Source organism: Hemicordylus capensis, chromosome 3 (assembly GCF_027244095.1).
Source record: "Hemicordylus capensis ecotype Gifberg chromosome 3, rHemCap1.1.pri, whole genome shotgun sequence".
Taxonomy (NCBI): Eukaryota; Metazoa; Chordata; class Lepidosauria; order Squamata; family Cordylidae; genus Hemicordylus; species Hemicordylus capensis.
The window spans coordinates 303,988,132-304,015,164 of NC_069659.1; the positions used below are offsets into that span (position 1 = coordinate 303,988,132).

The 27,033-nt window shown below is 42.0% G+C and overlaps 1 protein-coding gene across 2 annotated transcripts in view; it reads left to right on the forward strand.

Moving 5' to 3' along the window:
- Window positions 1–27,033, forward strand: part of CLSTN2 (calsyntenin 2) — a 650,159-nt gene that overhangs the window by 564,970 nt on the left and 58,156 nt on the right. For both annotated transcript variants that reach the window (XM_053308474.1, XM_053308475.1), the window contains one exon: window positions 25,630–25,792. In XM_053308474.1, coding sequence (XP_053164449.1) covers window positions 25,630–25,792 — 163 coding nt within the window. The remainder of the gene's footprint in view (window positions 1–25,629; window positions 25,793–27,033) is intronic.

The following is a 27,033-nucleotide window of genomic DNA, read 5'->3' on the forward strand; positions in this document are numbered from 1 at the left end:
AATATTTTAAATATTTATTTTTAAAAGTTATTTTAACGTCCACTTATTCATTTTGTCAGATTACCAAAGCACAATAAAATGAAAAGATTTCAACAATACAAATAAAATATTATAAGAAAGGAGACCATGTGAAACGAAGAGCTAGCATTAAAGCAAGAGCAAAGTAAACTCTCAAGCAGATAGCAAAAACAACCATACGACTGAGAAAACTGGTATCAATCACAGCCTTGTTCCCTTTAGTTGCCTTCTTTTAATTTTAGCATGAAATTTTCTGGTCGATGGAGCTGATAGCAGCCTTACACTCCTCCTTACTAGGGATGTGCGTTTCATTTCGGATACAGAATGTTTTGTGTACAAAACAGGCCATTTCGGCTGTTTTGTAGCCAAAACAAAACATCCCTGTTTCGAATACAAAACGTTCTGTTGTTTCGGCTGTTTTGTTTTTGCAATCGCAAAAAGTCTTTCGCCTTCAGTCTCCATTTTGAGTTTTGACATCTGTTTGAATTTCCAGCCCTTCCAGCCCGCAGATTGGCCAGCGAAAGCATGGGCTGATCTGCTGGCAATTGCCTCCTTATTCCCTTTAAGCAAATTTAAGGGTAAATTTTACCCTCATTGGCTAGTGGGGCAGTGTGCATTTCATTGTTGTTGTTTCACACTGTTGTGTGTAGATCAATTGCATTTCAGGCAGGGAGGATGTAGATGTGCATGACCTTTGGAAATCTGCCTGATTTTCTTCCAAAGCTCTGCTGTTGTTGATGTGTGATGTTGATGTTATCTGTGATGGATTCAGGGCAGAAAGGGGGCTTTGGGGGCAGAAGAGTGGTTCAGGTGGTAGTGCCCCAATGGGTGCCTGCTGCCACCCAGATTCCAAACGAATTGGGGAAAGGGCTTATTTTTAAAGAATTTCTGAAAAAGGGGCAGAAAGGGGGCCTGAGGGGCAAAACAGTGAGTTGGGTGGCAGTGCCCCAAGGGGTGCCTGCCACAACCCAGATTCCAAAGGAATAGGGCAAAGGGCTGGTTTCTTAGGAATTGTTGAAGTTTATGCTACTTTAAGCCCCCCCCCCCGGAATAATGGAGGTTTCAGCAGACCCATAACTCCACCTGGGGGGCACTGGGGTGACCGGGAGCGAGTGGTGGTGTAGTGCACATAGGGTGCCAACCACCCCCATGGGTTGCTGGGTTCTGTTGTTTCTGAGGTGTTCTGAGTGTAGATTCTCTGGTAGCATATGAGATTTTCAACGACAAACCATGAATCCACTCTCATATGCTACCAGAGAATCTGAATCTACACTCAAAACATCTCAGAAACAACAGAACCCAGTACCCCATGGGTTAGCAACCCATGGGGGTGGTTGGCACCCTATGTGCTCTACACCACCACTCACTCTGGGACACCCTGGTGCCCCCCAAGTGCAGTTATAGGGCAGGAATTATGGAGGTCCATCATTCTCTATGGGGAAGAACTTTACAGACACGCAAACTCCATTACATCTTTAAAAATCAGCCTTCTGCCCAATTCTTTTGAAATAATTCTGGCAGCTTCCTTGCCACCACTGGGCACTACCACCCACCCTACTCTGCTCTGGGCCACCCCTTTCCCCCCAACATGAAGCTATACTTCTGCTGAAACCTCCATTCTTCCCTATGGGAAGAATCCTATACTTCAAAAATTCACCAAAAATCAGCCCTTTGCCCAGTTCCTCTGAAACTTGGGTGGTAGTTTCCACCCATCGGGCACTACCACCACCACCCACTAGTTTTTTTTCTGGGGCCATTTTTAAAAATCCAAAATGTTTCGGATTTGGATTTTGCAATTTTGAACAAAGAACAAAATTGGGGTGTTTTGGATTGGTCTTGGTAGTGGCTTAGTGAGTAGATCTGCAAGCATTTCATTCGCTGGACAGTAGATCACCTTGATTAATCCATCCTTTTGCAGATTTCGCAATACACGGTACTTCACATCGATATGCTTGGTACGCCTCTTTACATCTTGTTCGGAGAGCTGAATGCAGCTTTGGTTGTCTTCATACACTGGTATGGACTGTGGTACATCTATACTTAGATCTTTCAGTAGTTGACACAGCCACTGTATCTCGTGACAGCCCTGTGCAGCTGATATATATTCCGCTTCAGTGCTAGATGATGCTGTTATGTCTTGCTTGGTGCAGGTCCACCTTATGGCTCCATTTCCGTAGAAAATTATGTGACTGCTGGTGGATTTCCTTTCTGTTAGGTCTCCACCCCAGTCTGTATCTACGTATGCTTCTAGTTTTGTTTGACTGCTAGCTGGTAGCTTGAGCTTAAAGTGTGCCCTGTCTCTTAATAGTATTCCAATCCTTGACTATTGGTGATGCAGTCTTTCTGCAAAGTAAGCTAACTGCTGTACTGATATCTGTACTATATCTGTACTGATATAGAAGCTTACCCAATGCTTCACGATATCTATGGTTGTCATATAGTGGCTCACTTTGATCTTCTTGCTTTATTTAGTTCACTTCCATTGGAGTTGGTGTAGGATTTGCGTCTTCCAGTCTCAGCAGGTTGATCAGTTCTTTAATTTTCTGTTCTTGGTTGACGAGGAAACTTCCACCTCTCTCTCTTTGTACTAGAATGCCCAAGTAGTGTGCAATGTTGCCAAGTCACTTGACTTCCACATTTCTGTTCAGATGATGCATTATTTCCTTGCTGTCATCTGGATTCTCATAGGCAAGAATCAAATCATCAACATACACCAAAATATAAGTCCATTTGCCATCTCTGCACTTGGTGTACAGGTCAGCTTCACTTCTTTTGAAGTTTGCTTGAAGTAGTATATCATTTAGTTTTGTGTTCCATGCTCTGGCAGCCTGTTTCAAACCATAAATGCTCTTTTGCAGTTTGCATACAAGGTCCTCTTTGCTGTTCTCCAAGAAATCTGGTGGTTGTTGCATGTAAATGTCCTCTTCCATTTCACCATGCAAGAATGCAGTTTTCACATCTAGGTGTTCAACGTGCATTCCTTTGCTAGCATCAATACATAACAGAGTCCTTACTGTGGTGTGTTTGACTACTGGTGCAAATGTTTCATTGTAGTCTTCTCCATATTTCTGTGAATATCCTTTTGCTACTAGTCTGGCTTTGAAGCGCGGAACCTCACCATCAGCATCATGTTTGAGTCTGAAAACCCATTTGCAGCCTATAACTTTCCTCCCTTGAGGTAGCTTAGTAAGAGTTCAGGTTTTGTTTTTCTGTAGAGCCTCAAGCTTTTCAATTGCAGCTTGTTTCCACTTCTGGGCTTCTGGTTGTGGTAGCTGGGATATTTCCTCCCATGACGAGGGTTCTGGTTGTTCCACCATTCTTGTGAGGTAGGACAGTCTTGAGGCTGGAACACCTCTGGTTGAGCGCGTTGATCACCTCACCTCACCCTCTGTGGTCTCTTCCACTATCTAAGGTGTGTCTGGTGGATCATTGGAGGTCGCTGTGTCTAGCATAGTTGGATCTGGATCTGCTGTCTCCTCCTGCTGACATCAGGAAGCAGAATCCAGTTGTCAAGGTGTTTGGTCTGGTTGCTTGCTTCGGTGTAGGCCCCCTCTGAAAACGCTGCTCTTTCATTCTCATCAAAATACACCGATCTGCTAATGGTTATCCTGTTGCTGTCAGGATCCAGAATTCTGTAGCCTTTGGATTGCACTGAGTAGCCTACAAAAATCCCTTTTGTGGCCCTAGCCCCTAACTTAGTCCGTTTTTTCCTTTGGGATGTATGAGTAAGCCGTGCTTCCAAAGACACACAAATGTGTCATGGACGGTTTATGACCATGCCAAAGTTCATATGGTGTTGTTCCTACAGGCTTTGTGTGCATTCTGTTTTGTATGTATGTAGCAGTCATGATGCCTTCTCCCCAGAGTTTCTGTGGGCGGTGTGCATCAGCAAGTATGCATCTTACCATATCCAGGAGACTTCTATTCTTTTTCTCTGACACTCCATTCTGTGATGGTTTGTAAGGTACTGTGGTTTGATGCACGATTCCATGTTCTCTCAGGAACTGCTGTGTGGCACTGGGCATATACTCTCCTCCATTGTCTGTGCGCAGGATCTTTGGCTTCCGCTCAAATTTGTTGCTCGCCATGGCCACGTAGTCCTGAATTTTTTGGAGCATCTGTGATTTCTCCTTTAGTAGAAAGACAGCTGTATATCGTAATAATCATCAGTAATGTTAGGAAGTATTTGTAATTACCTACAGTCACTGGTAGTGGTCCACATACAGGTATATTGCTGTGGCTCAGCTCTAGAGGTCTTCTGGTCTGTGTAAACCGCCCTGAGCCATTTTTGGAAGAGCAGTATAGAAACTGAATTAATAATAATTATCATCATCATCATCTAGCTAGCTAGATGCAGAGGAATGGTTTCTGCATCTCTGCATTCATGGTACAGGGAGAGAGGAGTGTGGGTGTTGCAAGGGAGAAGAAAGGGGAAGAGGAAGTGGCAAGGCAGGAAGGAAGGAAGTCCCTGAGAGTAGCAATCTAGATATCACTAATCTGTCCCCCTCTGTCATTGAGACATGAGACAGCGCAGAGTTCTTCACTTCCAACACTGGACAGGTTGGCAAGACTCTTCAAGCCCAGTAATCATTTTCTGCTTTCTTATTCACATGGAAATGAATGACACTACCAGGCATAGCTATGAACATAACAATGTTCTCTGACTATGAGGCCCTGGGAAGGACAGCGAAGGGCACTGCAGCTCAGATGATGTTCTTGTATTTTTTTTTCCTGTCACTGCAAATAGAGATAAGAATACTTCAGTTGAATGACTGGCTATCCAAGGAGTGTTGATCAGAGAGTTTTGGTATCTGGAACTAGGGTAGCATGTTCTGTTTGGGCTCTATATTTTGCTGCCCCATGTGATACTGCAGAAGGCTTTTGAGCTACCAGACTCTGGGCAAGCCTTTCCCCATGGGATCAGCCAATGGATCTCCTTACAATAGGAAGAGTAAAAATAGTTTCCTGTCTGAAATTACCTCAGTTTCAATATCTCATTGGTTCTGATGCAGTGTACTTTTCTCTCTGGATTGATAACTTGGCTTCTCTGACCTTTGGCACTTTCAATCACACCCCAAAACAAACTGGTAACCAGTGGAGCTGAAAAAGAACTGGTATCAGGGGTGTAACTACTATTAGGCAAGGGAAGGCGGCTGCCTGGGGGCCCCCACACCTCGAGAGGCCCCCAGAGGCAATTCACATGAGGCAAGTCACATGACTATATATTGTGAAGTGTGTGTGTGTGTGTGTGTGTGTGTGTGTGTGTGTGAGCGAGGGGCGCATTTAAAAATTTTGTCTCTGGGCCCATTCTAGCCTTGTTATGCCCCTGACTGGTATAATATGTTTCTGAGGATCTTGTACATGTCAAGCCCTACATACAGTGTGTTACTGCAAACAATATCTCAAAAATATTGAGATATAATGAGGGCATGGATAATTGTGGTTAGATCTGAATAAGACAGTAATGGGTACAACTGAAGCAACAGTTGGAACTGGATAACTTCCCCCCGCCACAACCTGCCACCTGGTCATAGTCAACATCTAAGCATCATGGCACAGTGTTGCAGCCAGGGGAATTCCCAAACAACAAACCTGCTCCTTCAAGATCATCTGGAGATGTCTGGTTATGCCAGCTCATTGCCACCAGCTCGTTTGTTGATAGATAGATAGATAGATAGATAGATAGATAGATAGATAGATAGATATTTTAACATTGTTATTTTGCTTTTCATCTGGAGGACTCCAAACAGTTTACAATAAAACGTAAAAAAACAGATCACAATAAAACACTACAAGATCACAGTATAAAAATGCAGCAAACCTAACAGAGCTTAAAAACAGTTCAAAAACAATTGGTCCTAGTGGGGGAAGCCAGTTCTGTAGCAGTTTGCTGGGATGGGATTGTGAAGCACTAAGGCTGATCTCATGATCACACGGATCCTGGCAGTGCAGCGGTGCCAAACCCAGTTCCCCAGCCTGACTCTTAGCCAAGGTTGACCCTGGCTCCAGGATTGTGCATCAGCTTGCACTTGCACAGAGATGTGCTGTCTTTTTATATGTTTTACATGTGTTGTATTTTTTAATTTCTACACCGCCTAAAGTAAATTAAAGTATGCCATCAAGTCAATTTCGATTCCTGGCGCCCACAGAGCCCTGTGGTTTTCTTTACACCACCTAGTGATGTATATATCAGGTGGCATAGAAGTATGATAAACAAATAAAATGCAACCTTATCAAGATGAAAAACTATTGCTGATGAATCCACCCAAGAGTTCTGATGGAACTCAAATGTGAAATTGCTGATCTCCTAGCAAAAATATGTAACTTATCCCTACAATCAAGCTCTGTACCAGAGGACTGGAAAGCAGTAATGTAACTCTGATTTTCAAAATGGGACCCAGTGGATCCAGGAAACTACAGGCTGTTCAGCTTAACTTCGGTGCTGGGTAAATAATTAATGGAAAGTATACTTAAGAACAAAATTGTTAAACATATAGAAGCAAAGGCCTTGCTGAAGGAGAACCAGCATGGCTTCTGCAAGGGCAAGTCTTGCCTCACTCACCTTTTGGAGTTCTTTGAGAGTGTCAACAGGCATGTGGATAAAGGTGATCTGGTTGGCATAGTATACTTGGACTTCCAAAAAGCTTTTGACAAAGGACCCCATCAAAAGCTCTTGAGTAAACTTCACGGTCATGTGATAAGGGGAGAGGTTAATGTGTAGATTGGTAACTGGTTGAAGGAGACAAAACAGAGGGTAGAAATAAATTGAGTTTTCACAATGGAGGTAGGTAGGAAATTGGATCCCCCAAGGATCAGTACTGAGACCAGTGCTCTCTAAATCATTCATATTCATAAATGATCTAGAAGTTGGGGTAAGCAGGGAAATGCTTGCCCCAAATTTGCATATGACACTAAACTATTTAGGGTAGTGAAATCCACAACAGATTGTGAGGAGCTGCAAAAAGATCTCTCCAAACTGGGGGAATGGGTGAAAAAATGGCAAATGTGGTTCAATGTAAGCATGTGTAAAATGATTCATACTGGAGCAAAAAAACCCTGAATTCACATATACGCTGTTGGGATCTGAGCTGTCGGTGACTGACCAGGGGAGAGATCTTGGGGTCATGGTGGACAGCTCATTGAAAGTGTCAATGCAATGTGTGGAAGCTGTGAAAAAGGCTAATTCCATGCTAGGAATAATTAGGAAGTGGATTGTCTGCCAGATGTGGCCACACCATAGACTTGTATGAGGGCATTATCTTATTAGCATTTTTAAAAATGCCCTTATACAAGTCTATGGTGTGGCCACATCTGGCATACAGCTTTGGTCACCGTATCTTAAGAAAGATATTGTAGAGCTGGAAAAGGTGCAGAAGAGGGCAACCAAGATGATTAGGAGCCTGGAGCACCTTCCTTAAGAGGCTGGGCTACAGCATCTGGGGCACTTTACCATGGAAAAGAGGCAACTAAGGGGAGACATGATCGAGGTGTATACAATTATGCATGGAGTGGAGAGGGTGGACAGGGAGAAATCTTTCTACTAGAACTAAGGGTCACCCCATGAAACAGAAGGTTGGGAAATTTAGGGCCGACAAGAGGAAGTACTTTTTCACACAGCGCATAATTGATCTATGGAATTCTTTGCCATAGGATGTGTTGATGGCCACCAGCTTAGATGACTTTAAAAGGGGCTCAGAGAAATCCATGTAGGACAGCTCTATCAATGGCTACTAGTCTTGGCTGTGGGCCACCTCCAGCCTCAGAGGAATGAGGCCTTTCATACCAGTTGCAAGGGAGCAACAGCAGGAGAGGGGGCATGCACATACCTCTTGCCTGTGGGCTCCCCAGAGGCATCTGGTGGGCCACTGTGTGAAACAGGATGCTGGACTAGCATCCTGGCCTTGGGCTTGATCCAGCAGGGCTGTTCTTATGTTCTCCTCTCTCTCTCTTACACATTTGTATACCGCCTGTCTCAAGGCAGGCTACAACAAATTAAAAGTATCTATAAACATTAAGATCAACAGTTAAAACAAATTATTATTAATAAATAATATTATTTATTATTAATAATAATTAATAAATAATACTTTAATATATTAGCCTCCACATCAGCTGCTTTTCTCCAACTTATGAAGCCACCTTAGCCTTTCAGTTACTGTACATTTTGTAACTTTCTGCCATGAAGCAAAGCAGTTATGACACTTTTTAAAAGTTTTCATTTTTTTAAACAAACATTAAAATGGGGTTCAAATCCTCATTCAGCCATGATACTAGCTGGGTGACTCTGGGCCAGTCACTTCTCTCTCAGCCTAACCTACTTCACAGGGTTGGTGTGAGGAGAAACCTAAGTATGTAGTACACAGCTCTGGGCTCTTTGGAGGAAGAGCGGGATATAAATGTAAAAAACCCCATAAAAATAAAATAAAAATCAATGGGTGTATACTTTCCTTCAAATGCCACACAATGTTATAATCACTAGGCAAAATCTCAGGTTCTTAATATCTGAATAGAATTGTTGGAATTTAAGTCAGATATGTTGGGATTACAAAATGGCATCCGAAGCAACAAAATGGTGCCCAGGGCTGCCAATTTTCACACAAAAAGAAAAGAAAAGAATCACATTAATAACAAAGCAGAAAAAGAAAATAAAAAGCAGAACTTGGGTGTAACTTCTATTATGATTCTTTCATGTTTCATTACTTCCTCTGTGATTCTTCGATGTTACATCACTTCCCCTTTGATTCTCAAAGCCCTTCTTGCCGTGATTCTCAGATGTGGTTACAGTTTCTGGGTTATTTTAAAATTCATTAAAGATCAATAGATGGGCCAATTTGTTTGAGATTACGTACACTGAGTTCTGCCACCGGACTAGATGTGTACGTCAAAGCCCTAGCCCCAGCTGTTGATTTGTAATTATTATTTTTTGGAGGACCCATTGACCAGAACAAAATTCATTCAGCACAAAGATGAAAAGAAATTAGAGGGAACACTGACCCTGACATCAGTTTTACATTTTGTTCAGTGGAGAGAAGTAAGAGCAATATTATATAAGAACATAAGAACAGCCCTGCCCAAGGTCCATCTAGTCCAGCATCCTGCTTCATACAGTGGCCCACGAGATACTGGTTTAGTTCTTTGTGGATAAGAGAATCAGTAGTGATTTACAGGAGATAAAAGAGGCAGAAATGAGGGTTACACATTACCACACAGGGGTGTTTAGCAATCGTCTCTGTAATCTAGTGCATTGATTCCAGAATACATGATGCTGCTAAGCCATTATACTCTTTATGAGGAATGAATACTGCAAATTGTTGGATGTGTGGTAGTACAGCAGCCAAATATATTTTGATTCCTGAATCCATTCAGCAGTCTTGGTTTGATATGGATTCCCTGACATAACATTTCAAGATTTTTTGCAGCTCAGAAGAGGATAAGGAACCCCTGCACAAATGTTGGCACAGTGGGTTGTGTGACACAGTCATTTTACCAGGGAGTTGATCACTCTGGGAGTGGTGCAATCATTTTTATTTATATTACCCCATGCTGCTGCCTAGTCTGGTCTCCTTCCTTGTTTTGGGAGGTCCCTGTGGAAAGTCATTTCCATTCATAGTAATGGTATCTGTTATATGAATGCCCTGCACTTTGTGCAACATCCATAATTTTTCAAAACAGAGGCGGGTGTGAAGGGAGTAACATATAAGTAATTCTAAAGCAAATATGCTCTTTTAAAGCTAATATGTGTTTAGGAGACAGAGATAAACCAGTTTCACCTCAAAAACACAATGCAACTGTGTAAAAACAATACAATTTTCAAAGGTATTGAAAAGGTGCACCTCAAAAACAATATAATTTTCAGAAGCAGATGTGAAATGTTGATTCTTTTAAGACTGAGGGGCATGCTGTGAATTATTTTGACAAATGACACTGAAGAATAGCTAAGATATTATCAGCTGATGGACAATATGGAAATAATTAATTCACTGAATAAATTATTTGCTAGGGTTTTTGCCCTGAATCCCATGGGTGATATTTAAATAGGCACTCCATATCAGAAGAAATAGAGAAGTAAAAGCATAACAAAAGGAATAAGCATATGAACTGCAGGTGCTTGAGTGGCTAAGCCCCTGGCACTCATCATCTAGAGACATTTAATATTCATCAGTTCCTGTTACATGACCTGCTGTTTTGTTAACAGTTTTCTAATAGACAAGACTGGCTATGCAAGAAAGAAAGAAAGACAGAAAGAAAGAGAAGAAAATGGATTCCTAAAATACATCTAAAACCCTGTGTGACTTCTTATTCCTGTATTCACAAGGAATGAGACGTTTAATCCACTATAGGGGTGACAGAGTGCTTTTGTGTGCTCCCCTTCAGCTCACCTCCATGCAAAACTCATCAATCTCACACACAATGATTCATTTCACAAACAGAATAGTTACAGTTCTCACATGACTTCTGGGGCAGGTGAACAACATACATATTTTCAGGCTTAAAAATTCAATTTAAATCCTGAGCCCAAGGAATTTCTGAAATGATAAGTCTGTATTGCCTCTGTTGGGTTTCTGTTCAAAGCCTATTTCTGTTACAGTATTTGAATGTAAAACTATACAGAGAAGATACTGATGAAGCTGTCTTTTGGCATCTTTGAGCATCAGTTACCTTAGAGTGGTGGTTTGTCTGTAGCACAGCAAAGACATGTAGCTTCCGCAGGATAATCTAATGGCCCCTTTCTTGTTGAAGGCTGTTGGATTCTTTTAACTGCTTGTCATTTATATAAAAAGAGTAATGTCAAATCTTGTTCACAAAGCTCTTTTGCAAAGCATTATTATTTAGTAGTTTGAAAAGTCGGGCTTAATATCTTTTGCTCTTGCCTAGCCATAATATATGCATCCAACTAGTGGTTTGTCAAAGTTTCACTCAGTATGAAAAATTTAACCTGCCCCATGCTCCTGAACAAACAGACTTCAAGAGTTCCTTCTATGTCTGTCCTGCACAATTGATGCCCAAACCACATAATTCCTCCTATACCTAGGTTGTGTGGGATATTTTCCTTTAATCCCACTTTTCTGCTAGCCATCAACTTATTTCTTATATCATGCTTTCTTTCAAACTCTCTTGTACCCTTCCCTTAGGTCCTGCTTTTCAGGAAGCAAGCTGTTGATACTCGTATGTGTACACACACGCACATGCACACCCTAGCTACCTGTACAAAAAACAATTCCACCTAAGTCAGGAGTCACGACTTTTTCCCGTGACACTCTATGGATGTGAAAACTGGACTGGACTTTGAAGAACCAAGATAGAAAAAAGTATTGATGCTTTTGAACAACTGTGCTGGAGAAGATGATTGGTTCAGACAGGGCTCAGCATGATTGAGCTTGAGCTCCAAACCTTCCAGTTCCATTCAAATTTCACTTGAATTTGAACCAGGGAAACTGGTTCCATGCACATCCCTACAGCTTATACATTCTCTTCTGTCTCATCCCCTTTACAATGTCAATGTGGCCTGACTGTCTCGCAGGCTTGAGCCCAGTACCTGTTTTTTTAGAAATTAAACACTGTTGCATGCACTTCCCTTGACAACATGATGTTCAGACATACCTATCCTTTCCCACATAAATCTTACACAGTTGTCACCATCCTCATAGAAGGGGACCACTTTGCCCCTCAATTCAAAAAGGGGGGGGCACCTCACCCCTAAATTCAATCTTCTGCTTTCTCTGCCATTATACAAGTTTTCTGTTCTTTGCCTCCACCCAAGGCAATGTTTTGTAAGAGCTCAGCCCAGGGTCTGCTTTAACACTGGGGCTGTACCTAAAGAATCCTGCCTTTCCCTCTCCAATTCATTCAATTCCAGGTCCCCCCATATCTCTACTTTCCAGTTGCTTGTCTTTTTCTTTCTGTGATTGTGGGGAGGCTTCCTACCAGAAATGCATTACAAAAATATTCTCTGGAAGGATTGGCGGTGACAGACTCTGAAACAGATTTACAAAGCATGTGGCCTCTTGTGTAGCAGAGCAGAGTGTTTGATCTGGGTGCTGTGGCTGAGAGGATAATACTAAAGCCCTCCAGCAAAGGATCAAAGGGAAATTCTTGGAGCTGCTTTTGTTGTTCACTCTCTTGCAGTTAAATAAAAATGTGGAGCCTCAGCTAACCCTGCATGTTTACCAACTTTTCACAATGGTGACATCTAGAAATTCTTCAGAGACAGACTTACTAATTTGAATTCTATGCCATGATGAAGATTTATGTATGAGCACTGCAAATACGTTGTACTGCAAAGTCTAGAGGGGATTCAAAGCAAATGGGTTGTTTGGGGGTACAGCTTGCTGCATGATAAATACCATCAATGCACTGAGTTAAGACAATAAAAGTTTGCCATTAGGTGTAATATTTATTCTAGTGAGCAGGCAAGCCTGTTATCATAGTTCCTCATTAAGAACAAAGCCATTTTAGATTCTCCACATTTCCATGCTGTTTACATGAGCATACAGAAATATGCCAAATGCATTCGAAGAGAAAAAGGAAGGAAATAGGCTGTAACTGCACTCTCTCTTGCGCGCTCGCTCTCTCTCTCTCAGAGTCACAAGGCAAAAAACTGCTGCTACTTTGTAACTTTCTGAAATGGCCTCATTCATGATTATGGCCCCAAGGGTAAAGTCAGATGTTGGTACCTTGAAAGCAGCTATTAGTATTCAGGCAACTCAGAAGTCTGGGCTCCCTATTGATATTCGTCTGTTGTAAATGTACTGTTATAGTCTCCTCCATTATCATCTTATCATAAACAGTGACAAAGTACAAAAAAGTATTACTGGTTGCAGCATTGCAGAACACTTGGAAAACAAGAGCTTGATAGGAAAGAATATTAGAAGGAAATCCAGCCCATTGCTGATGGGCACGTACATGCTCCCCCTTCAGATATGTCAGCTAGAAATAAAGTAATTACCTCAGTTGGTTGTTGTGCCATTCATGGACTGTCATCCATTTTTCTCAAAGGAATGGGTGGCATCAGGCATAGTTATTCACCACTCTTTCCTTTTGTGGTGAAGCTACATCAAGTCAAAAACTTTGGTGATCTGCTTCTAGCAGGTGCAAGTATGTTTGATTTGCTGAGAAAACTGTAAGAAATGGATTTTGAATAGAAAGAGTGACATAATCATGTCTGATTTAAGTATGTCTGGGTTTGCTAGCTAGTATGCATAGCAAAGTTATTGACTTTTGAGACTGACTTTAGGGCAGGCTATGGGGTTGAGATAGCCTTGGTCGGTCTGTTGGATGATCTCCAATTGGGAACTGACAGGGGGAGTGTGACTATTGATCCTTTTGGATATCTCAGCAGCTTTTGATACCATTGGCCATGGTATCCTTCTGGGGTGCCCTAAAGGGGTTGGGAGTAGAAGGCACTGCTTTGCAGTTGTTCCACTCCTACCTCTTGGGTAGGTTCCAGATGATATCATTTGGAGACTGTTGCTCTTCAAAACAAGAGCTCTGGTATGGAGTCCTACAAGACTCCATACTGTCTCCAATGCTTTTTAACATCTACATGAAACTGCTGGGAGAGATCATCAGGAGATTTGGTGCAAGGTTTTAGCAGTATGCTGACGACACCCAAATCTGTTTCTCCATGTCAGCTTTATCAGAAAATGGCCTAACTTCTCTAAATGCCTGCCTGGAGGCAGTAATGGGTGGATGAGGGAAAAGAAACAGAAGCTGAATCCATGCAGGTTGGAGGTACTCATTGTGCGAGGTCGAGACTGAGGAAGTGGTTTAGATCTGCCTGTTCTGGATGGGGTTGCACTCCCCTAGAAAGAGCAGGTACATAGTCTGGGAATGCTTCTGGACCCAAATTCCTGATCTTTCAGGTTGAGGCAGTGGCCAGGAGTGCTTTCTATTGCCAGGTACATCCACTTCTGGAGATAAAAAACATTAAAACAGTGGTGCATATGCTGGTAACATCCAGACTTGACTACTTGCAATGCACGCTATGTTGGGCTGCCATTGTATGTAGTTAACTGCTAACTGCAGTTAGTTCTGCAGTTCTGCTAACTGCAATTAGTGCAGAATGCAGCAGCCAGGTTGGTCTTTGGAGTTGTCAGAAGAGATCACATTACGCCCATTTTAAAAGAAATTCACTTGCTGCCAATAGGTTTGCTGCCAATAAGTTTCTGAGTGAAATACAAGGTGCTGGTGGTTACCTACCAAGCCCTGAATGGCTTGAGTCCGAGGTATATAAGAGAACGCCTTCTTATTCATCAACCCCACCACCTATTAAAATCATCTAGGGACATCCAGTTGGGGCTGCCACCGGCTTGGTTGGTGGTGTTTCGAAACCAGGTCTTTTTTATAGTTGCCCAGGACTCTGGAACACACTTCCTAATGAAATTAGTTTCTCCTTCTGTGTGGAAATGTTGTTGTAATATGTCCAGCCAATAGGTGGCACTAGCATTTGCTAGTGGTGATCTTAATTGGAGGCAGAGTCCCTTCCTTCTTCCTGCTTATACTTTTGTTAAACTTGTCTCTTCCTGTTACACAATAAAGTAGCCTTAGCCTATAATGGCTGCCTTCCTCTGAGTTCTCATGACACCTTCTCTGAATGTTTTTAAGAAGGACCTGAAAACATACCTGTTTAGCCAGGCTTTTAGTTTATAGTTTTAAAGCTTCAGGTTTTAAATGTTTTTTAATTTGTATTTTAAATTGTTTAATCGTGTTAATGTTTTGATGGTTGTTTTTAGATTGTGAACCACACAGGGACTTCTGTATGGGGAGGTATAGAAATGTACAAAATAAAATAAAATAAAATAATATATATATATCCCCAGCTACTATTATAATTATTTAAACCTTCAACAGATTTATTTTGCTATGACAACAAGGATTCAACTTTTAAACAAATTTATTCTTGCAACTGATGTATAGGATGTTTTTGATCAAAGTTAAGAAATCAGAGCAGGCCTAGCTGGCCACATACTTTTTCAAAATTACTTTTACTTTGGTCATCCACTATTTGGGTTTCAGAAGATGATAATTTTTGTTCAGCATGCATTTTCTGTTCTTTCTCTGATTAAATTAAATTCTAGGCTCTGATTAAATTAATTTCAGCAAGAATCAAAAGTGAAAGCAAAATATGGTCTGAAAATTTGATTTAATATTTCAATGCTGGTTTTTCTGGTTAGAAAATGTAGATTTTTTTAGCACAGAATTCCAGCTGAATTTGTATTTTCCTTCCCTTTCATTTGAAGTTGTTTTACACTGATATTACTATATGAACTTCATTGCATTTTGTCATGATTTATATCCATGAGTTCGAGAGAGACAAATCAGCCCTGCTTTGTCAGCAACTTTATATGGTAGCCAACAACCGGCATTACATAGAAACTGTGTTTAAATACACTGCAATTTATTTTCCCCTGCATTTTTAATCCTAATTACACACCACAGTGTTTCATAGAATTAAATACTGCAGGTGCAAAGTTAAAACAAAAGCAAAAATGTTAGCAGAGGAAGAATAAAGAGCAGAGGAAGAGATGAAGTTAAAGCATAATCAGGTTTATATAGAGTAATAAGGGTACAGAAAGGAAATATTGATTAATAAGCAGCACAATATTAACTAATAAGACTAATAATACCAATAACACTAAACTGAAACTCATGAAGAGGTGTATTAACTTGACATCCAAATGACAGTCCACTCAAGGCTGGCCAGAGAAATGGGCCTTTAGAAACAGCATTAGACTTTAATAAGAGCAAGGAAGGGAGCAAAAGCATTTGGAGCAGAGGTTCATTAGTACACCTGGATCCTTTATGATGGTGTGTCAGACACTTGTTGTTCAGTGGGTGCTGAGGGACCTCTCTGGGAAGAAGCAGGAAAACGAGGTGTGAGAGTGGGGACCTGTATGCCACTCGAGAGTCCAGAAGACAGTTAGAGTCTAAGTGTGGTCTGATCCCAGGAGATCAGCTCTCTGATGCAGCCAGGTGTGCTGCATGGGTTGGGCCTGGAGGCAGGGCTGACTTGGAAGTTAAAAGTGGGATGGGCACAGCCAGATGGAATAGCTGATGCCCAGACACACGTATACGCAACAGCTGAATCTAGAGAAGACACACACTGCTTGATGGTGTCTATGATACAAATAGGCAGAGGTCTGCCTTGGGGCAAATGCTGACCACACCTTGTTGGTGATGGGGGTGACATCCATGGTTGACAAAAAAACAACACCACATTTTTTCCTCTTCAATTCCGGGTGGGTGTGGGTGAAAGGATATAGACAACCTGTATGTAAAAACACTGAATAGGCAGACTCAGAGTTTATCTCATGTCAGGAAGACCTTCTGGGTAGAAGATAAATATACTGTGAGGAGGGTTTCACGATCAAAGAGACCCACCTGGGGAGGGTGAGCGGGGAGAACGGGCTTAGCCCTCTCTCCTCGCAGACCAGCCAGTCTGCTCTGGGTGGCCACAGCGGCCGCCCACACAACTGCCAGCTCCGTCACAGAGCTGGCTGTGGCTGGGGAGTTCGGAGGCCACATGGCCCCCAGAAGCTCCAGTATGCCCTGCGCGAGTGCGCAGGGCATACTGGAGAGAGACCCCCGAGCCAGGAGGCGGCTTTTAGCCTCCCCTCTGGGGGTCTCCTTGTGAGTTGCTGTGGTGCGGTGCCGCGTCACAACAACTCACGATTGCTTAAACTGGCTTTGTGGAGCACTTGCTCCGCAAACCCGGTTTAAGCACCGGGCTACTTAAGTGGGTGACCCACCTAAGAACCACCGGGATCACAGCTGAGCCCAGTGGTTCTCATGGTTGTAGAAAATTGGGCTAGCGGAGGCTAGCCCAATTTTCTACAATCATGTAAATAGTCTCTGTATGTCTTTAACATAATTAGTGTGTTTCCCATGGTTTATGCCATTAACACATATGTTAGAGAGGTGAGCCTGTTGCAATCTTATCTGTTCTTCCTGTGAAGATAATTAGCTTAGAAGCCTAATCTTTTGTGCCAACACTGAGAAGCGTTTTGGCTACTCCTTCTAGAGAAATAGATTCTCCTTAACTCGGGTCTACTCAGCAACCTCTTCTGTGCATGAACAGAGAGGGAGCATGGGGAGTAGTTCTTCCTTTCAGTTGCATGTTAGGCTTGACCTTTTGTTACCTTCCCATGCTACCTGCTAAGCAGAGGCGTAACTAGGGAAATCGGCACCCGGGGCAAGCACTGAAATGGCGCCCCCCCACCGCGTGCCACCGCCGCCCCCCCACATACTACATTATACTTAGGTTTTTTCTCACAAGCGCCCGCCGCCACTGCCAAGCCACGCCACTGACTGGCCGCCAGGCACCAGCAAAGCAATGCGGGGGGCGCAAGCGGCGCGGAAGGGACCGCTCGTGGGGAAGGGGGCACCGACGCGCTCCCTTGACTGCTGCAGCACTGCTGCAGCACTGAGCAGGAAACATTTGTATTAACAAAAATTTAAAAAAAATTTAGTCATGGCAGCGCCCCCCACATAACCAGAAAAGATGGCGCCCGGGGCATGTGCCCCCCCTGCCCCCCCTATAGTTACGCCTCTGCTGCTAAGTGACTTACTTATTCCTAGGAGTTAGCCCATGTAGGCCAATGGTGAGCCCATGAGCCTGCAAGTTCAGCTAATCAAAATTGAGACTACAAGCCTATTGTTCCAAATCACATGTAGGGTTGCTGCTGGGAGCCCCCGACCAGGCAATTCTCTTAACAACAATATTAGCAACCTTCTCTCTTCCCTGCCACTCCAGGCACTTTCAAAGCTTGAAAGGGTTGGTTTTGAAAGGGGTCTGATCCCTATCAAACTTGTGGGACATATTGATCCATAGCAGAGTTGGGGAGCATGTTTCAAAGATCTGCAATGTCGTGTTATGGCAAATGCAGGATTAGAGTCCAGTCCACAAATTGTCAAATTTCCCACATCTTCGGCAGCATTATAAGGATTGTAGCACTGCAGAGCAGCAAGAGTCTCACTGAGCTGAAGCCTCACCCCACAGCCCACTGTGGGTGGAAGGGGAAGTAATTTTTGTTTCCCTCCACTCCCTCCAGGGGCGTAGCAAGGTTGGAGTGGGCCCAGAGACAAGATTTTAAAATGCCCCCCCTCACTGAAGCTCAGCTCATGAAGTAAAGAAATCTTAAATGAGGCTGAATAGTGGTAACAAAAAGCATAGTAAAGTAAGTGTGTGTGTGTGTGTGTGTGTGTGTGCGCGCGCGCCAGCCACAATAGAACATCATAAATTATTTTTTTAAAGGTTTTGTAAATTGTGGATGATGCAAGTCATTTCATGGTACTAGGGGAAGACATGCTGTTCTGGTAGCTCCTTAACACTCTCATCAGTTTCAGAGGATGAATACAACTGAAGGAAGCCCCTGGGTTTCCTCAGGTACATGGCTGGGGGAGTCAGTCATGTGACTTGCTCTGGGGGGCCCCCAAGGTAGTGGGCCCCGAGAAAACTGTCTCCCCTTGCCCTATTATAGTTACACCCCTGACTCCCTCCCAAAGCCCCCTTTGCTGCTAGAAATATATCCCCGAGGGGGAAGTGACCAACGCAGTGAACTTTTTCTGCCTCATTCATTAGTCACTTGAGAGGCTTCTGGTGATTCAATGATAGTTGCTTGACTGGTATTTTGTCAGCTAGAGCAGCAGTCTTTCTCTTTCTTTCTTTCTTTCTTTCTTTCTTTCTTTCTTTCTTTCTTTTAAGATCACTTACTGATAAAGATCACTTACTGCTAAACAAATAGTACTGTTCAGTTTATTTTTGCTGAGGCACACTTCCAGAAATGAAGCTCTCATCAGCAAGCATCCATTAGAGAGTAAGGTCTAAGATGTCCTAAGTAGGGATGTGCGAAACATTTCGGGTACAGAACGATCACCCTCCCAGCGCCCCGAAATTTTTCAGAGCCGAAATGAAACACCCCCATTTCAGCTCTGAATTATCTGTTGTTTTGGCCCTTCATTTTGTGGCCAATAAATGCCTTCTTCTTCCCCCTCCATTTTGAGCAATGACGTCTATTTGAATTTCCCGCCTTTTTGCCTCCCATTGACTTCAATGCAAAAAGGTCTGATGTGATGTCTACTCCAATTTCAGGTCCCAGGGCCAAAAGAGTGGGGTGGGGTGGTAGTTCCTAATGGGTGGATGCTACCACCCCAATTGCAGAGGGATTGGGCAGAGGGCTGATTTTTGGTGAATTGTTGAATTTTTAGTGCCTTTGGGGCAGATTTGGGGCATAACGTGGGATAAGGGGCAGAAGAGTGGGGTGGGGTGGTAGTACCTAATGGGTTGAGGATACCACCCCAATTGCAGAGTGATTGGGCAAAAGGCTGCTTTTTGGTGTATTGTTGAAGTTTACGTGTCTTTAAGGTTTTTCCTCAAAAGGTATAATGGAGGTTTCAGCAGCCCCATTACTGCACTTGGGGGGTGATGGGGTGGCCCAGAGCGAGTGGTGGTGTAGTGCACATAGGGTGCCTACCACCCCCATGGGTTGCTAACCCATGCGGTACAGGGTTCTGTTGTTTCTGAGGTGTTCTGAGTGTGGACTAAAATAGCAAATGAGAGTGGATTCATGGTGTCTCATTGAAAATCTCATTTGCTATCATAGAATCCACACTCAGGTTATCGATAAATCTGACAATTTGAAAAAAATCTTTAAAGACACTTCTGTTCACCCAGACTTTTAACTGATATTGTTTTGATTGTTTTAATGTTGTTTTTAGAATATTGTTTTAAAATTTTTTAAATTGTTGTATTTTAAAGTTCTTCTTTTGTTTTTAACTAATGTTTTACCTTTGTTTTTATCTTGTTGTAAACCACCCAGAGATGTAAGTTTTGGGTGGTATAAAAATATGTTAAATACAATTAAAATAAATATATGTGAGTATTTAGCGATTTCCTCCCATACTGTGCTCAAGTGGACCAGAGATATCAGAATGAATGAATTCCAAAGAATCTTGTGATTCTTTCTGTGACTTTCCAGAGATGCCAGATCTCACCCCTTTATGAAGTAAGGGTCACTGACATCTTGTGGCAGTTTCGTTGCATGACATCACATTAAAATCCTTAATCAGTCCATTTCCCCCAAGTCCATTTATCAAATGTATTTGTCTGTGCACCAGCCCTTTATGCTATAGGGTGATGCAATTCTTGTGACTGTATGAAGCTGCAAGCTTTGCCTGCTCAGTTACACAGTCCAATTTTAAAAGACCATCTCTACGCATATAGGCTGTCATAATTAGGTCATCATCTTTGGTGATGTAGCATACTTTGCCCTCAAAAGTCATTCTGTAACATTTATTGGCTCCATGTCCCACAGAGATTAAGTTACACTCCATATCAGGAACAAAAAGAGCATTTGTAATTAAAATTCTTTCAATCTTTTCATCAAATTGTCTGCAATATAGTTCAGCGGTTGCTCTCCTCGCCAAAAAAATTGTGCTCCCATTAGCAGTAAGAACTGAGCTTTTGTAATTCAATATTTTGTAATTTTTGTAATGGTTAAGTCAACAAACTATTCTGGAGAATTCAGGGTAGTGCCTGAATCAATAATAAAGTCATCTTTCTCACTTGTATTACTCACATTGAAACTCTTGGCCCTATGGCTATTTTCTCTCTGTGTGTTTTCTTCCTCAGAGTGATCACGCTGCCTGTCCCTTGGTCTATCGGGCTGTGAGTCACCTCCATAACTATGGCTGCCAGGATTCCCACATTTGAAATTCCTTCCACCTTTGGCACCTCTCAGCTTTGGGCAATTAGCTTGAAAACGTTCTATTTTATTGCAATGGAAACCAACCTTTCTGTTCACTGGAGAAAGCAGTTTTACAGACTATGTTTTAGAGAATCTCCGCTGTTTTTAATGTCAAAATTGTACAAACATGCAACAACATTTTCCAGTTTCAGTTCATGTTTAGAAACCCCCAAAGCCAGCTTGATGAGATTATAGCTTTCTGGCAAAGATTGCAGAGTCATTCCAATTAACATTTGATCACTCAGAGCAGATCTACGCTGTTTAAGTAATCTTTGAATTACCATCATTTTCTGATATGGGCTGAGAGATCCCCTCTTTCCTACAGGCTGCAGCTGTATTTTGCAAATCCTTTGAATTAAAATAACAGCTGCATTGGGAGATATTTCCTCAATTTGTTTTGTAAGTATCTCCCAAGCCTTGGAGGCAACTGTGGAATCATGAAAATGCATCAACAAGTCATCACTCACATTTAGGAGAATTAATCCAAATGCTCTTTTATTCTGTGTATCCCACTCTGCCTGGGGGCCCACACCTTCTTCTGGTCTCTTCTATGTGAGGATTCTATTAAGCCCTTTTGGCGTTAGGAGCCCCATCATCTTCATGACCCATTGGTCATAATTCATCCTATTCAGTTTGGAGAAGGCAGTGCTGCTCACCTCTGGGTCCATGCTGTCTTATTAATTCACTCAGTTGAGCTTTAAAAGAAAATCTCTGCTGCAGACTCTTTGGCTGCTGGGCCCATAAATCCTGTTGGGATTTGTAATTATTTAGCAAAGCACCAAAAAGAAAAGAAGTTGCCCACTCCAGTTACAGAGTAGAGTGCAGAGTTTAGATGCAAAAGACAGATGCAAAGAACTAATTCAGCTTCTCTGCAATCTCCTTATCCTCTATAATAATCCCTTTGACACCATCATCATCTAAGGGACCAACCACCTCCCTAGAAGGTTTTCTACTTTTGATATATTTAAAGAAGTTTTTGTTATTCCCCTTGACACTTCTAGCTGTATGCTCCTCCGACTCTCTTTTTTGCACCACTTATTTATTTATTTAGCGCATTTTTATACTGCCCCAACCCAAGGTCTCAGGGCAGTTATTGTTTCCTTGCATTTCTTTGCCAGAATTTATGGTACTTCCTCATCTCTTCATTTGGTCAGGACTTCCATTTCCTGAAGGAAGTCTTCTTCCCTTTTATAGCTTCCCTGACGCTGCTTGAACTGAGCTTCTAGTATTGTGGTTTTGAATAAGTTCCATGCTTTCTGGAGTGATTTGACCCTCCTGAATTTCCCTTTCAGCTTTCTTTTAACCAACCCCCTCCCCTCATTTTTGAGAAATTTCCTCTTCTGAAGTCAAACATATCTGTGTTGGACTTCCTTGGCAGTGATCTACTCACATATAAGCTGAATTGGATCACATTTTGGCCCTCTGTGTAGTCACAGTGGCCATTTTGGGGGCCACCGCACATGTGTCCTGGCCATTTGCATGGCCAGGTCATGACCTTTGATATCTGTTTGCAAACTTCTGTTAGTCAAGTTTATGGGAGCAAAGCTCCCCTGGTCTGAGTCTTGTCTTCAAGAGCTGATTTCAAACTGATGCACTTCAGAAATGTGGCCCTTCCCACAGCTGTGTGACTTCCCTGGAGCTAATGCCCACCCACTGTCTCTCTAGGCAAACTGAAACTGAGCCTGCCCTGCCAAAAGCAAATCCCAGCCAGTCAGAAATCAAACTCTAGTAAAGACAAGCCCTAACAAACTTAGCTTGTCCTTTCTTTCTTGTTGATTTATTTATTCATATATTTCCTTGCTTGCTGTCTTCTTTGGGAGAGAAAATCCAAGGTTTGCTCACAATGAGTCTTATCTTCAAGAGTTGGTTTCAAACAAATGTCCCCACACTATTTGCTCCATTTTCTCAGTGTTCTAACAGAACTTAACAGCTGCTCTTGTATTTAGTGAAACTTCTTTCATCATATTAAAAACAAGCTTTGCATATCTATGTAATAATCAGAATACTGATTATATACTTTAGAACGGTTCAAGGAATTGGCTTAATTAAAAATACATAGAAGGACTAAATTAGATGGGCATGCTCCAACAAACACTGCACAAGATGCAAGACACAAATATCCTGAAGCTAGAACCTCAAATCCCTCTATTGCTTCTTCCCACCATACATGCCCATAATGTATACTGACACCTTATACTGTGAAAAAGAATAATGTTCTGTGGCATCTTAAAGACTAACAGTATTTATTTATTTATTTATTTATTTATTTATTTATTTATTTATTTATTTATTATGCTTTCATGGACTACAGTCCACTTCATCAGATGCATGAAGCACTAAGTTTCATGATGAAGTGGACTGAGTCAATGAGGTAGTTTTCCCCATGCACCTGATAAAATGGACTGTAGGCCTATGAAAGTCTAAGCTATAATAAATCTGTTATTCTTTAAGGTGCCCAAAGATCCCGTGTTATTTTTGCTGCTACCTAGACTCTCACAACTACCCATCTGGAAATCATGACCATCAATCATGCTCTGCACCCCCGCAGTGATGTAGATAGGCTATACCTCCCTCACAGCTCAGCTGGAAGAGGAATGCTGCAAGTCCATCAAACAGTAGAGGAGGAGAAAAGAGGCCTCGAAGAATATATAAAGGACAGTGAAGAAGATGCACTTCCAATGGTCAATAACGTGAAACTATTTAACACCAATGAAAGAAAGCAGGCCTACAAGAAAGAACAAGTCAAGAACCGAGCAGAAAAATGGAAAAATAAGCCCCTGCATGGTCAATATTTGCACAATATAAGTGGAAAATCAGACATCACCAAGACCTGGCAATGGCTTAAGAATGGCAACTTGAAAGAAACAGAGGGTTTAATACTGGCTGCACAAGAACAGGCACTAAGAACAAATGCAATAAAAGCAAAAGTAGAAAAGTCAACAATGAACAGCAAGTGCCACCTTTGTAAAGAAGCAGATGAAACAGTGGACCACCTAATCAGCTGTTGTAAGAAGATCGCACAGACTGACTACAAACAAAGGCATGACAAGGTAGCAGGGATGATACACTGGAACATCTGCAAAAAAATACAAGCTTCCTGTAGCCAAGAACTGGTGGAACTATCAAATTGAAAAAGTGGTAGAAAATGAAGATGTAAAAATATGATGGGACTTCTGACTACATACAGACAAACATCTGCCACACAATACACCAGATATAACTGCAGTTGAGAAGAAAGAAAAGCAAGTCAAAATAATTGACATAGCAATACCAGGGGATAGCAGAATAGAAGAAAAAGAAATAGAAAAAAATAACAAAATACAAAGATCTAGAATTGAAATTGAAAGGCTGTGGCAGAAGAAGACCAAAATAATCCCAGTGGTAACTGGTGCCCTAGGTGCAATTCCAAAACAACTTGAAGAGCACCTCAACACCATAGGGGCCACAGAAATCACCATCAGCCAATTACAAAAAGCAACTTTACTGGGAACAGCTTATATTTTGCGACGATATCTATAATAACCAACAGTATTGATGATAAAATTCAGTCATCCCAGGTCCTTGTGAAGGACTCGATGTCTGGATAAAACAAACCAGTCAATAACACCTGTCTGAGTATGTAAACAAGAAATAATAATAATAATGAACTCAGGACCAGGCAGTAGCTATGTTAACTTGCTGACACAACAGGAAGAAACAAGGAAATAGAAACTGAATCAATGTTACCACACAAGGAATGTGACTCATTGCCTGTGTAAACATGAATTGAATAGGGCATTGGCTCTTTCTTGATAAGATAGGTATCCAAACCAAATTTACATCACTACCACCAACCACACTCCACCCCGCCCCTTCATGAAGCTGTACTTTTCCTGAAACCTCCATTACATCCTATGAGGAAAATCTGAAAGACACGCAGACTTCAGAAATTCACCAAAAAGCAGCCGTTTGCCCAATTTCTTTGAAATTTTTGTGGTTGCTTCCACTCATTGGACACTATACCCCCGCCCACTCTTTTGACCATGTGACCCATTTTTAAATCTGAATTAATTCGGACACAAAACAAAACGGGTGATTCGCAAGGCTTAATTTTGGACAAAATACAAAATGGGGTTGATTCGGATTTGGTACAAATCGGAACAGAAAAAATACAAAACGCACAACCCTAATGTTATGCAATGCTAATCTTTAGTATAAAAATGCCTAGTCTTTTTGACATAAAATCTAGGCATTGTTATTCCTTAACAGAGAAGAAGTGTCATAGCTGTTTTCTAATGATGGAGGACTTTTAGTTGTTTGTCCCAGGTGCTGCTTTATATTTCTAAAATATAATAAAATTGGTATTTCTGCCCCAAGAGAAAAATAATTACTACAAGGATTAAGTTCAAGGGATGGAAGTCTGTTTCTCTTGTCCTCTTTTAAATGCCCTGCATTTTAAATATTTTAAAGACAGTCAGTCAGTCTTTATTATGTTCTTTGACCAATAACACAACACCTAAAACAATATAAAATTGTAAGCATAGCCATATTAATAACATAACTACACATTGGATCTAACCATTAGCGAGCAAAGTGTGACAGACTTGAATTGCAGAACAGAATTTTGCAACTGTGTGTGTGATAGACGAATATAAAAGTTATATCATAGTTTCTCAGTTGCTTGGAAAATTTGACATGGAAAAGAACATTGAGGTAAATTGAAACAGCTGTATTTATAAAAACACATAACAAAATCAATATTACTTTTCTTCAACCCACAGTACAAAACTGCTATTATTCTTTTGTTGGTGCTCCAAAACTCAAAATGATTGATGTCTCTAAAGATAGGTACTAAATATATTTTCTCTCCTTTTCTTTTGTTGTTTAGATTTGCGATAAAGAATGGCACTACTATGTCGTCAACGTTGAATTTCCAGTAGTTACCTTGTATATGGATGGCACAACCTATGAACCTTACCTTGTAACTAATGACTGGCCTATTCATCCATCACACATAGCAATGCAACTAAGTGTTGGTGCTTGCTGGCAAGGTAATAGTACACCTTGGAATGTAAAGATGTGAAGACTTGTACTTTACATTAAATGTTTAGAAATCATAAGAAAAGTCTTATCTATTATGCTTCTTCTATTTCAACACCGTGATCTCAGTATAGTTTCTGCATTAGTCTTAGAAATGGCACCAATCTTACAGGGAGGGGGAGTTTGGAGAGAAAAGTATACAGTTAGAGATGCTTTGCAATCATAAGATGCTATAGGTCTCAAACCCAGGCCTTGACAATCAATATTTGGGTCCTTGCTATCTGACAGGCTGCTGAATTAAAAGAGATTGCTTTTGATACTCAAGGCTAATTCTCAAAAACTCTTGGTTGCTTGCTACTAAAACCGTTGGCTGAGGAACTCTAGACATATACTGTATCAGCCTCAGATCTGCTGACTCAACATTCTGTTCAAATTAGTGATGTGACATCTTGCACTATAAACCTCCAGTGCCATTTTTCTGACAAAGACTGAGAGGCTATACCTACGAGCTTAGCTGGCTTTCCGTCAATCGTGGGAACCACTGGGTGAGCCTGGTACTCCCAAGGCGGCTAGCCTGCCTAGAACACCCTTCCCTTAAATGAGGTTAATGGAGCCAGCACTCCGTTAACCTCATTCCTTTGTTCATGTGCCATCACAGCACATGGCAATACACAAGTAGACCCCCGACCAGGAGGCTGCAGCCAGCCTCCTGGGCTCGGGGGTCTCTCCAGGATGCCCTGCGCCCTTGCGTGGGGCATCCTGGAACTTCAGGGTGCCGCACAGCTCCCGATCCCGACAGCCCTCGCCAGCTCCATTACGGAGCCGGCAGCTGTGTGGGCAGCCAATCTGGCTGCCCACTTATGAGCGGCTACTTGTCTGCGGGGAGAGTGGGCTAAGACCGCTCTTCCTGCAGAACCCGCCAGGTGCTTCGCGCATGTCTTGTGAAGCGCCTCTGAGTTTTCTACCTATCTGCTTTCTCCGTTGTATAGGTTAGCTTGTCAGCTTAGGTATTGGCTATGGCTTTCGCTACCACCTAAAATCACTTTTACTTTCTCATGAGCCCAGTTTCCACTGTGATTCTAGGAACTGGCTGCCCTTCAGATTTGGGCAGAGATCTTTCTTTCCTTGTGTTTTGCCTGGTATTGGGGCCATTCACATAACCTACCAGGCAGACAGGTGGGGGGAGGGCTTCACAAAACATGCCTTTTGTTTCACAATTTTATGCATCTCCACAAATCTGTCTGATAGAATT